This window comes from Vombatus ursinus, unplaced genomic scaffold (assembly GCF_900497805.2).
Source record: "Vombatus ursinus unplaced genomic scaffold, bare-nosed wombat genome assembly UNPS02001419.1, whole genome shotgun sequence".
NCBI lineage: Eukaryota > Metazoa > Chordata > Mammalia > Diprotodontia > Vombatidae > Vombatus > Vombatus ursinus.
Genome location: NW_020941197.1, coordinates 30,811,448 through 30,823,802, shown reverse-complemented (window position 1 = coordinate 30,823,802; position 12,355 = coordinate 30,811,448). Strand labels below are relative to the sequence as shown.

The 12,355-nt window shown below is 37.9% G+C and overlaps 1 protein-coding gene across 2 annotated transcripts in view; it reads right to left on the bottom strand.

Moving 5' to 3' along the window:
• Positions 1 to 11,179, bottom strand: part of MAATS1 (MYCBP associated and testis expressed 1) — a 92,855-nt gene extending 81,676 nt beyond the window's left edge. Inside the window, exon 1 of one of the 2 annotated variants that reach the window (XM_027868535.1) lies at positions 10,655 to 11,179. In XM_027868535.1, coding sequence (XP_027724336.1) covers positions 10,655 to 10,766 — 112 coding nt within the window. In that variant the 5' untranslated portion in view covers positions 10,767 to 11,179. The remainder of the gene's footprint in view (positions 1 to 10,654) is intronic. The other variant, XM_027868541.1, reaches the window with a different exon arrangement.
• Positions 11,180 to 12,355: the final 1,176 nt, after the last annotated feature.

Genomic DNA, 12,355 nt, shown 5'->3' with positions numbered 1-12,355 from the left:
CACCACTGGTGGAGGGCCTGCAATCTCCCTCAATCAGCTGCCTGACCCCTATCCTGTCCATGTAAAAGTTCCTGAAGCTGAGGCCGCTGACACAGCTGCTCTAAAGGCTTATTTGTTGTTGATTTGACAGTTATCTGCCTGGAGGTATTTGTACTTTAATCAGGTCAAACCACCACTCCTGGAGGTCTGTTCTTTCCTAAAGTCCTCCCAAGTTGTCTTAGGCAGACTATTGCTTTACCCTGACTTTTAATTATTTCTGCTGCTCAAAAGTTCACTTTGAGGCATTAATTTATATTGTTTGTGGGAGAATTTAGGGGAGCCAGGTAATTTCCTGCTTTATTCTGTCATCTTCCCAGAATCCTCTGGGATTGTAAATTGGATTTGATGAAAAAATCTAACTGGATACTTGGGGGGTTTACAAATTAAAGTGAAGTAGAAATCAATTCAGAAATGCCTTTTTGAATTGCTGTGTTTTAACTTAGAATTTTGCTGTAAATTATGGGACTCCTACCTATTTTGTATTAGATTATATATTTGAATCTTAAAAACTGTCTTGCTTCTTGCCCATAAAAGAGAAGCTCATTTAAGGGAACAGCTTGAAATAATGTAACAGAACTTAACTGTTATTTGAAAAGATCAAGCTTTTGTGACCTGTTAAAGATTTTTATAATTGCTAAAAGCATCTTAAAAGAATTTTTGGTGCTTCCATCTCTTGAGGAAAAACAGAACTGGCAATAATTCAATAGAGTAGTGGCAAAGTCACAACTATAGTGAGTAATAGTTTTTAGGGAATCATTGATTTTGATTAACAATGTGTTATAAAATTATAAAGGAAAAACTGCCTGAAGCAAAGATTAATGAGATAGATAGTCTGAAACACTATTGAAAGAAGGAAAATTTAGGAAGTAAACAAAATAAAAGTTTGAGAGAAGAATATGACAGGAATTAGAAAGATGTGGTTTTTAAGACCACTGGAGGTATATATACAGAGAAATATGAGAAAGTTTAAGTATGTTGAATGATGGGTTTGAGGGAGGTTTTTTGTTTTGGTTGGAATAATAAATATGTGAAAAACTATATGTATTTATTTTATGGAAACTGTAGTAATAACAATTGCACCTTGATTTGAAAGTAGATCAAGAAAAGTTATAGAAAGCTAGTAGTAAACTGGTGAGCAATGTGTTCTTTCTGCAATTGCAGAACCCAGATTTGAACTAGATTAAAATGTGCTGGTAAGTGTGATATTTAGGGTAGATTGAAATTTAATATTAGACTGCCTTTTTTTTTTTTTAGGCAATTGGGGTTAAATGACTTGCCCAGGGTCATACAGCTAGTAAGTGTCAAGTGTTTGGTCTGAGGCCGATTTTGAACTCAGGTCCTCCTGACTTCAGGGCCAGTGCTCTATCCCCTGTACCACCTAGCTGCCCCTAGACTGCCATTTTAAAATCTTTGGCAGTAGATTATCTGAAAATAGTGGCCTTTATTATATGAAATGCTTATATACATGGCCCTTGTGGAAAAAAATGCTAAATATTTGAAATTATAAATTGAGATTTTGTGTGATACCATTTGGAAAATAGACCTAGGCATGATTGATTTTACTCTGTTTCATTTTAAGTGAAATGTGTCTCTCTTAATAAGAATGCTTATGATAAGTCGGAATTTATTCTACTATTTGGCATTAAGACAACGTGTTTAAAAAATCCATAGATCAGGTAATTTGTTGTGTGATCTTAAAACAAGTTACCTCAATTTACCAGTCTGTAATGCGGATAAAGATTATAACTAACATTAGTTTGATAATTTATTATATTAGAAATATTGGCAAAGTGATAAATTCTTTTAATATCTGAATTCTTTTTGGTTATTGATTAAACTAACAGACTCAATTGTTAAAAGGATGCAACTTATTTGAAACTGTTCATTTATAAGTACGATAGATAATAATAATGTCTTTACTGTGATTTTGATATAACGAATATCTTTAAATTTTGAAATGCAGACTCCTGAGTTCTTAAAAGGTCTTATAATATTTAGGCTTACATATTTTGAATTAAACTAACAATAACAGTTGTAAATTTAAACTGGTAAAGCCTTATATGAATCTCCTTGTAATTGTACTGTGAGATTCATTTGTCTTGTGTAATTTCATTCAGCCTAGGTATATGTTTTGCTAACTGAGTCTTTAATGAAATGTGAAGTATGTGTTGTACTAATACCTATCTAAATTATAAGGATTATGATTTTAAGAACCACTTGTGGTAGGATATTTTTCTACATAAAAGTAATTTGGAATTGCATTTGACTAAATTAATATCTGATTAGTACTAAATTTTGTTTCATGTTTTAAATTCATGATATGAATATTATTATCATTTTTTCTAAATTTTGTTGTATTGTGAGTTCTGGGGAACCATTTTATAAGAAATGCTGTTAAGGTAATTGTAAAATTATGTCATTGGTAATTTTTATTCTTTTTTGATTTGGGTACTGTGAAATTATTCAGTTATTGGAAGTTATTGTCATAATGCTAAAATTTCTGAAGCATTTAATTGGGTATATTTGTAAAGGATGGTATAATAATTGCTTACTTTTTGAAAAGAAAAGAGGAGTGGGAGAAAGACCTTGTAAAGATCTCCTTATGTGTAAACTGCCAAGTTTCTTGAGCAAGGTCAAAAGAATCTTATCAGCTCTGTGAAAAAATTTATGTATTGATTTGTTTAGGGAACAGGATCCCCATTCCCCATTACAAAGACTCCTTGGATAAGGGAGGAAAACAAAATTTAACTGTGTTCACAATGAATAAATTATTTAAGTGCTACTTTCTGATTATGAAAATTATGAAGTTATACTCAGAATAGTCTCTAACATTACATCTTTAACCAACTTAGTCTTAACAGACTCCAGTCTTGATAATTTATTTTTGTTTCAATAGTGTTAATATAAAATTCTTTGAAAAAAAGAATATTTGTTAGTCTGGACATTGCTGTTGGTATTTTGAATAAACTATCACAATCACTATCTATGTGATTTTACATAATATAATTGGCTTATTAAATTCTAATGACTGTCTTTTACATCAGGATGAATTTTAAGCTGTATTTGAGAAAGGAAATAATAGGAAAAAAGAATGTTTGATTGTTTTTAGAAAGCTTGATACATTTTTTATTACTAAGTGTATTTACTGCAACAACATGAGAGTAATTTATTAATAACTATAATTATAACTATGTGCATGTGTATCTCTAAGCATGATTAGTGAAATTTGCTATTTGAGGTGAAATCTCATGGGGCTATAATCTAATATTATTCTAAGTTTTGATTTCAGGCATGATTGTCTACTCAATGTGTGAATCAGTAATCTGCCATTTGAGAAATATGCCAGCGGCTCAATTGAGTGAGAGTTCTGTGATCTGTGGCCAGTGGATATCTGTTTGTCTCTGGGCAAAAGATTGGGAGGGTGACTAAGGTAACACTCTTTTGACTCAGTTTCCTAAGCAAGAAATTTTTTCACCTGGTTAATTCTGAGCCTGGCTGTGGTATCCTGTGATATATTTGGCTTCCTGTACTATTCTTACCTGAAATCAAAGGGACTGGGGATGCTTTATCCTGTTATACATGTGTTGAGTCATTCTGTGTCCTTGGGCTTAGACCTGCAGGGCCAATATTGATGCTGTTATAGTGGTCCCAACCTACTTCTTCATTTCACAGCAAATCTCTCTAACCAGGGAAGGTTAAGCTGCAATTCTTATTTTTTATGATGAATCTTATTGCCATAATACTTCAGCATCTCTGCATTGCTATAAGATGCTACTATATAAGATCTCCCTGTTTTCAATTTGGGATTATAGTCATTCCCATATCCTAAACAACTAAATAGATGAGTATCTGGCTTTGTCATCTGCCTGTTTTTTTTTTCAGAATGACATAGCAATAATTAGACAATGATGTAAGAGCTTATTAATTAGTTGAAGTTAACGATCAGAAACTTCTTTAGTTTTGTTTTGAAGAAAAGACTTCAGTGCAATCGGTGTCTTAAAGGAGCTTTACGGTATATCTTGTGTTATCTCAAAGAGAAAGTCAACTTTATTTGGGTTTATTATTTAATGTGAAATTAACATCTGTTTATAGAGCATGTCCTCTGGTGCAAAAATGTTTTACTATTGACTGCTTACTTGATTTGCTCTGAAGTGAAATTTGCAACTTTTAAGTGAATTCATTTGTGTATTAGCAGTCATCTTATAAAAAGTGTTCTGTTACCTATGTTTTTATGTGAGGATTAGATCCTTATCAGTTTCTAATCCTCAATTGGAATTCATTGGAGTTCTAAAAGGAAAAAATTTGGATTGATTGAAAATTTTAGGTTCTAAATAATAATTGCAGCAAAAATTTTAAGAAGGCAACAAGATCAGACAATTATATACATATATTTAAAAGGTTTTAATAATTCTGCCTTCTGTGGTATCTTAAAATATTTAGTTTTTGATTTTTCAGTTTATATTTAATTTTCTTAAATATATCAATGTAATAGTTTGCTAACTTGTAGGAAGATAATGATGACAGAGTTGATGCTACTTTAGAAAAGCATTCTTAGCCCTAGCTTATGAGTCTACTTTGCTAAATATTAAATCTTGAACCAGGAGGACTCATTTTACAAGTCAAATTCTCATGGATTTTTAAAGATTCTTTAGCTTGTTACTGGCAGTGTCTATATCAGGTAAAGAGTTTAGATAAAGATAAAAACAGAAAGGGGTAATTTAAGAACTGAAATTTTCTTAAGTTTTAAGTGAACTACAGGTTCCTAATTTAAAGTTATCAGAACCACAAGATTGAGATAGTTTTCATCACATGAACTGGTTATTAGATAAGTAATATTTAAGAGATTGTATTAAAGTGTATTGAGATGTTTTATAAAACATTTCAGCAAGAACATCTAAGGATCAACAAGTGACATGCAACCAGAGAAGCAAATCTACTTAAGAGGAGCCCCCTTCAAAGCTCCCCTGAGAATGAAACCATCTATTTCAAAATGTTAGAAATAAGGCGTTGGAGACCCTCAGAGCAGAGTGTAAGCTTAAACCCTTGCAAGCTGCCGATGCCAATTGCCCCTCCATTGTATGGCTCTGAGAAATCAAGCCTTCTAGTTAAAAACAAAACAGCTTGGAGTGAGTAAAGAATCATTTATTACAGTTCTTGGGAGAACCGGGTACACTCTCAGACGAGAGTGTGCCGAACACAGAATTTATACCGTTAGAATGCCTCAACTCCTCCCTTCCAGGCCCGGATTAGTCTGTTCCTTTCTGGGTTATAATCTTCCTGGTCCGCCTATCCCATGTTTCCCCTTGTCCCTCGCATAATCAATTAATGAGGCTCTAATTCTATGTAGGGTATGTTAGTTAATATTATATCGGCTAATTAAGCATGCACAGTTCCAAAAGCCTGTGCCCTTTGTCCTACTTAGGGCTGGTTAAAACCATTTCTGCTCTCTAGAACTTTGGGGTCTATTACAAGATTAGGGTCCTTCTCATTAGCTTGCCTTTTCCCCTGTTTCCCTGTTTTTGCAAGGTTTTGCAAGCTTGTTAAAACAATGTAATTTCTTTGCTGATGTTGTAAGATGTCAAAGATTAGCTTAAATTGTGGGAGCATGACACCTTGTCCCTTACAAAAATGTCCAAGAGAAGATACCTCCAGAAGACAAGATGGCTACAAAGGACATCTGAGATTCAAGATGAAATGTATTGATTAAATGGACAGTGGGGATAGGTCACTCCCAACCCATAACCCCTTGGTAGAAAAATCTGCCTTTTGGCATTCCTGGCTCAGAGGTTCCTTTCCCTGGCAAAGTTGAGTCTGAGCCCTCCCACCACTGGTGGATCGCTCACCTTTTTAATCGACTCCCTTTTGGCCTTCAGATTTTAATCTGCCTTCTTTTCAGGGACTCCTCACTCTCCTTGCATGTACTTTGCTCCTCTTTTTGGAAATCAAGGTTGTCTACGTATCACTTTGCTTTTCATATTGGGGTCCATGTTATTAACACAGTCATGGTTCAGCCTCACTTTATTTATTGATCACCTAGCTGATCTGAGTTTTTCCAGGTTGACACGCTGTATACCAAGGTAAGCTCAAAATGGGGACATGATTTAGACATAAAGGGTGATATATCATTAGCAAATTAGGGGACCATAGCTCTCAGATCTATGGATAAGGGAAGAGGTCATGACCAAATAAGAGATAGAAAGGATTTGGGGATGGGCAGAGGGGATGGATAATTTTTATTAAGTTAAATAGGATTTACATAAACCAAAATTAGAAGGAAAACAGGAAATTGAGAAAAAATTTACAGTAAGATTTTCTGATAAAGGTTTCACTTCTCAAATATATAGGGAACTAATACAAATTTATAAAAAATAAGAAATTTCCCTCAATTTACAAATGGTCAAAGAATAAGAACAGGCAGTTTTCAGAATAAGAAATCAAAGCTATCAATAGTCACAGGAAATCTAAATCTAAATCACTCTTTATCACCTATCAGATTGACTAATATGACAGAAAAAGAAAATGACAAATGTTTCAGAGGATGTGGAAAAACAGGGACTCGAATGTACTGCTGGTAGAGTTGTGAACTAGTCCAACCCTTCTAAAGAATAATTAAGAACTCTGCCCAAAGGGCTATAAAACACTGCATGCCCTTTGACCCAGCAATACCACTACTAGGCTTATATCCCAAAGAAATCAAAGAAAAAGGAAAATGACCTATATGTACAACTATATTTAGAATAGCTCTTTTTATGGTGGCAAAGAATTGGAAATTGAGAGGATGCCCATCAATTGGGGCATCTAAGGCAGCTAGATGGCACAGCAGATAAAATGTAGGGCCTGGAGTCAGGAAGACTTGAGTTCAAATCTAGCCTCAGATACTTACTAGCTGTATGACCTTAAGCAAGTCACTTAATGCTGTTTGCCTTAATTTCTTCATCTGTAAAATGAGCTGGAGAAGGAAATGGCAAACCACTCCTGTATCTTTGCCAAGAGAACCCCAAATAAGGTCACTAAAAGTTGGACATGACTGAAACAACTTAACAACAACAACCATCAATTGGGGAATGGCTAAACAAGTTGTGGTATATGATTGTGATGAATTATTACTATGCTGTAAGAAATGATGAAGGGGATGATTTCAGAAAAACCTGATTAGACTTTTATGAGCTAATGCAAAGCAAAACAGAAATAGAACATTGTACGGAGTGACATCAATATTGTAATAATAATCAATTGTGAAAGATTTAGATACTCTAATCACTATGATGATCCATAACAATTCCCAATGACTTACAATGAAAAATGCTATCCACCTCCAGGAAGAGAACTGACAAACTCTGAGTACATACCGAAGTATATTTTCTCTCTCTTTTTCTTTTTTTTTATAATTTTTTGGCAACATAGTTAATGTGGAATGTGTTTTCCATGACTTCAATTATATAATAGGTATGGTATTACTTGCCTTCTTAATGGGTGGGAAGAGGAAGGAGGAAGGGAGAGAATTCAGAACTGAAAAATCAAAAGTTTTTAAATCAGTTATGTATGCAGCTTTATGTTTTTATAATGAGAGGTTAACAGATTTATGTTATTCAATTCAACAAGCAATTATTAAACCTTTACTAAACTGTGCTAGGGATAAATAAAAGAATGAAACTGGTCCTCTTAAAAGGAGCTTACATTTTATTGAAGGAAATAACACATACACAAATACATAAATACAAAAAAATTACATGATTTGGGGATGGAAGACACTAATAATGAGGAAGAGGGAATAGGAGCAAAGTGTAGAGCTGGAAAGCTTCATGTGTGGGAATGGCACTTGTTGCTGGACCTTGAAAGAAGATAGGAATTCTGAGGGACAGAAGTGAGGAGGGACTGCATTTCAGGCACGTATGCAAAGGCATAGAGATGAGAGATGGAATGTTGTGCATGGGGAACAACTAGCAGGATGGTTTGGCAGGAAGCCTAGAAAGGTAAGCTGTAGCCAGATTGTGAATGGCTTTAAATTTCCAGAAGAAATTCAATTTTATTCTAAAGTCAAGAAGACACTATTGAAGTTCAATGAGCAGGATTATGATCTGTTCACACCTGTTCTTTTGGAATATCAACTTGGCAGTTATGTGGAGAATGTATTGGAGAGGAAAAGAACTTCTCAGAAAGATCAATTTGGAGGCTATTGCAATAGCTCAGAAAAGAGCTGTTAAGGGCCCGAAACTAGGGTGGTAATCATGCAAATGGAGAGAAGATGACAGATGCAAGAGCTGCTGTACTGTTTGAATCTACAACTTGGCAAATGACTAAATATGGGATGGGGGATGAGGGAAAATGGAAGAGTTAAGGATTATTCCAAAGTGAACTTAGGTGACTAGAAGGATAGTAATGATCTTGACAGGAAGTTAGCAAGAAGGGTGAGGTTTTTGTTTTTGTTGTTTTTTTCCTGGAAAAATAGTGAGCTGTGTCTTAGATACATAGATTTTGAAATGTCTACAAGACGTCCAGTTGGAAATGTCCAATAGACAACTGGTAATGAAGGCCTGGAATTCAGGAAAGAGACCAGAAGAAGAAAGAGGATAGGAGGGGAGAGGGAGACAGACAGACAAACAGAGACAGAGAGAGACAGAGACTGAGAGACACACACACAGAGAATGGTAGCTGGAGAGATAGATCGATTGATTTTGGAGTCATCTGCATAGAGACAATAATCAAAATAACCTATGGTAGCTTATGAGATCACAGAGGTGGGATACATACGGAGAAAAGATGATAGCCCAAGAAAGAGCCTTGGGGACAGAGGCAGCTAGGTAGCACAGTGGATAGAACACCGGCCCTGTAGTCAGGAGGATGTGAGTTCAAATCTGACCGCAGACACTTACTAGCTAGCTGTGTGACCCTGGGCAAGTCACTTAACCCCTACTGCCAAAAAAAGAAAAAGAGAGAGAGAGCCTTGGGGACAAAGTATAAAGGAATGAGTGCTAGACTTGGAAACTAGAGGTTCAAAACCTGACTCTGACCCCAAGCAAGTCCTTTCTTTCTAAGGCTAATGTATAACACAGACAAAATGATACTTATACCACATACTTCACAGGGGTGTTGTGGGAAGAACACTTTGTAAAATGTTGAACTACAGGAATATGAGCTAATAAACACACATATGTACATACATGTATACATGTGTGCATATTTACATATGTGTGTATACATATATATATATACAAATAAGATACCTCAGGTATAATTGGAGATGACTGATGGTTTTGGAACAAGTGTCATTGAAACAACCCTAAAATCCTTGCAAATGATTAAGTATGTGATGAGGGAGAATGAAGAGTTAAGAATTATTCCAAAGTGAATCTTGGTGACCACAGAAGAATGGTAGTGATCTTGACAGAAAATTAGCATGAAGGGTGAGTTTTTTGGGAGAAAATAATGAGTTGTGTTTTGGATACATATGTCTACAGGACATCCATTGGAAGTACCCAAAAAACAACTGGACACATAGTTCAGGTTTGAGGGACCAAATCACTTAACTTTGATGGGCCTCAGTTTTACTTGACTTCTAAGGTCTCTTCCAGCTCTAAATCTATGACCCCATGATTTGAAATGGCCCGGCAGTTCTGTTTCTATGCTACCTGACTTTCTCAAGCAATACAACACACCCTATATCTTGTTCTTTCCAAGGCTTACTCAAGTGTCTACCTTTTGTAAGAAGCACCTCCTGATCTTCTCCATGGTGAATGCACCTTTTCCTCGGGGAATCACTGTGTATTTTGTATAAATATATATATATATATACACACACACACACACACACATATATACATACACACATATACACACACATATACACACACATATATACATATATACATACATATATATACATATACATATACATATATATACATATACACACTTACCTACATATGTTTTGTACTTTGTTCTCAATCAAAATCTCCCTTTCTATAAGAAGCTCTTCTGGATCCCCATTAACAGAAGTCCCTATCTTCTGGGATTATCTCCAGTTTAACCTGTCTGTATCTTGTTTGCATGTCGTCTCCCCCAACAGAATGTGGGCTCCTTGAGGGCAGGGACCCTTGTTTCTTTGTTTTGGTTTATCTCCCATTCTTTGCATCCCAACGCTTACTGAAGAGCCTGGCACATCCAAGGGCTTAACAAACGCTTATGGACTGACACTTATTTGTGTACACGATGCCCCTCCTACCCCAGAAGAACTGAAGTTCCCTGAGGGCAGGGTCTGTGCCGTTTTGTCTGCACCCCCAGTATAGCCCCACACTTATAGGAAGAGCTTAATAAAGGTCGGTTTCACTGAACAGAAGGTGCCTCGGCCCCGGGGGGTCTCTGGGGACCTCGCACTCAAAGCCCGCTCCTGCGCAGTGAGGAGCCGAGGGGCGTCAGACGAGGAGGGGGAGCGCCCCCGCTCCGCATCCCAAGGGCGCGCGATTCCGAATCTCTGAAACACCCAGTGCCTGCGTAGACACGACACTTAAGTTTGGCTCTAACCGACTCCAGCCTCCTCTCCCTCTACCGGAAGACGGAGTTCCCGCCCACTTTGGGGGTTGGTGGGAGGCGGGTAGAGCCTGGGTCCCATTCTTACCGTACAGGTAGTCATACAGTCGCCCACTGGCTACCGTGCCCCCACACCCTGGCCTCAGCCGGAACCGAGGATGCTGAGGAGGGGGCTGCTCGACGGTCACCACTCGGCTCATGGTGGCGGCCTTGACGTCCTGGGTCAAGCCCGGCGAGGCTAGGTCTGGAGATTGTTGGGCAGCGTCGCTATGGCAACCCCTCCGCAGGCGCAGTGGGGTGCACCTGGAAGGGGTGGGCCGTCCATCAGCTGGCACCGCCGCAGCCGCTTCCGCCTCTCCTGGGGCCGGCTTCCTGGGACTAGGTCCAGAGCTGTCCTGGAGACGCCATGCCGGTTTGCAGATTAAATCCGGCAGCCTTGTTTGGAAATCCCAGAGCCTTGAGAAAAAATCGGGGGTTTCATTTCGGAAAACCCCCACTTTTGCTCCCTGTTCCCGGAAGATTTTGGTGCTGCGCTGCGTGGAGTGTTCTCTGCAGCGGATCTTAAGTCCGCGTCGTATCTGAGGCTGCTGAAGCGAAGACGCGTCCTGGGCCGGGTTCGGAATGGGGCGGGGTTTCATGAGATTTGGAGATAAGAGACACTTAGGTGTCATCCATTTGACGGATGAGAAAATAGATTTAGGGAGGTTAAGTGCTTTGCCCCATTCACTCGGGCAGTAAGGAGTTTTAACTGGAGATCCAGGGCTTCCCACCCCCAAAACGGGATAGTCATGACGTTACAAAGAAGAGTTTTATAAAGGCCTTTAAATTCTAGTAAATTTCCCCTTCTTTGATGACACCCTGAAGATGTTATGTCCTTGGCTTATTTATATTCAGCATTTCCCCCTCAACTTGCATTTATCCTGGAGCCTTCAGGTCCTTTCTTTACTGTGATTTTCTGTCCTGTGATTTCAACCACTCCCAGAGTTTTAACACCTCTAATGTTAGTAATTCTAAAACCCTCGTCTCCTTGACCTTTCATCAGACTTCTAGTCCTTTTCACCGCCAACTGACCTCAGGATATGAGGCTACTACGGCTTAGAAGACTCAAATTCAACATAACCACAACTGCAGTGGAAAGAACTAGGTTTGATGTAACCCTAAGCAAGTTCCTTGACCTCTCTGGCCCTCAGTTTCTGGCTCTGGAGTCAGCGTCTGGATTCTAATCCCACCTCCGACACTACCTATGTGATCTTGGTCAAAGTCACTTCTACTTTCTGGGCCTCGGTTTTCTCCTTTGTGAAGAAGAAATTAGACTAGAGCTCTGAGGAGGTCCCTTCCAGCTCTAGATCATGATCCTATAAACTTAACATCTTCTCTCCTAAGTCAAATTCCTTTTCCTACTTTTCAACTTCTGCCAATGACTGCCGTTCTCTGAGGTCATCTAAGACTGAAACCTCTTATATCCAATCTACACCCAAATCCTATTAATTCTGTCATAAAGTTTATTAGATTCACACCTAGTAAAAGTGTTCATTCAAACTACAATTGATGTAGTCCAGAAACTGGCACCCAGATCAGTGCAGGGCTGTCTTGCTATCTCTGTTCTCAACTCAGCAGCTATGCCAGCCTGCAAGATTTTATCTACTGAGTACAGGTGATTTCTAACTGCCTTCTGGATGTCAGTATTTGGATGTCTCACTAGTACCTCAAACACATGTTCAAAATGGAGCTCATTTTCTACCCCAAACAGATTCGTTCTCCTGCCCTGGTTTTGTGGACCATACCTTAA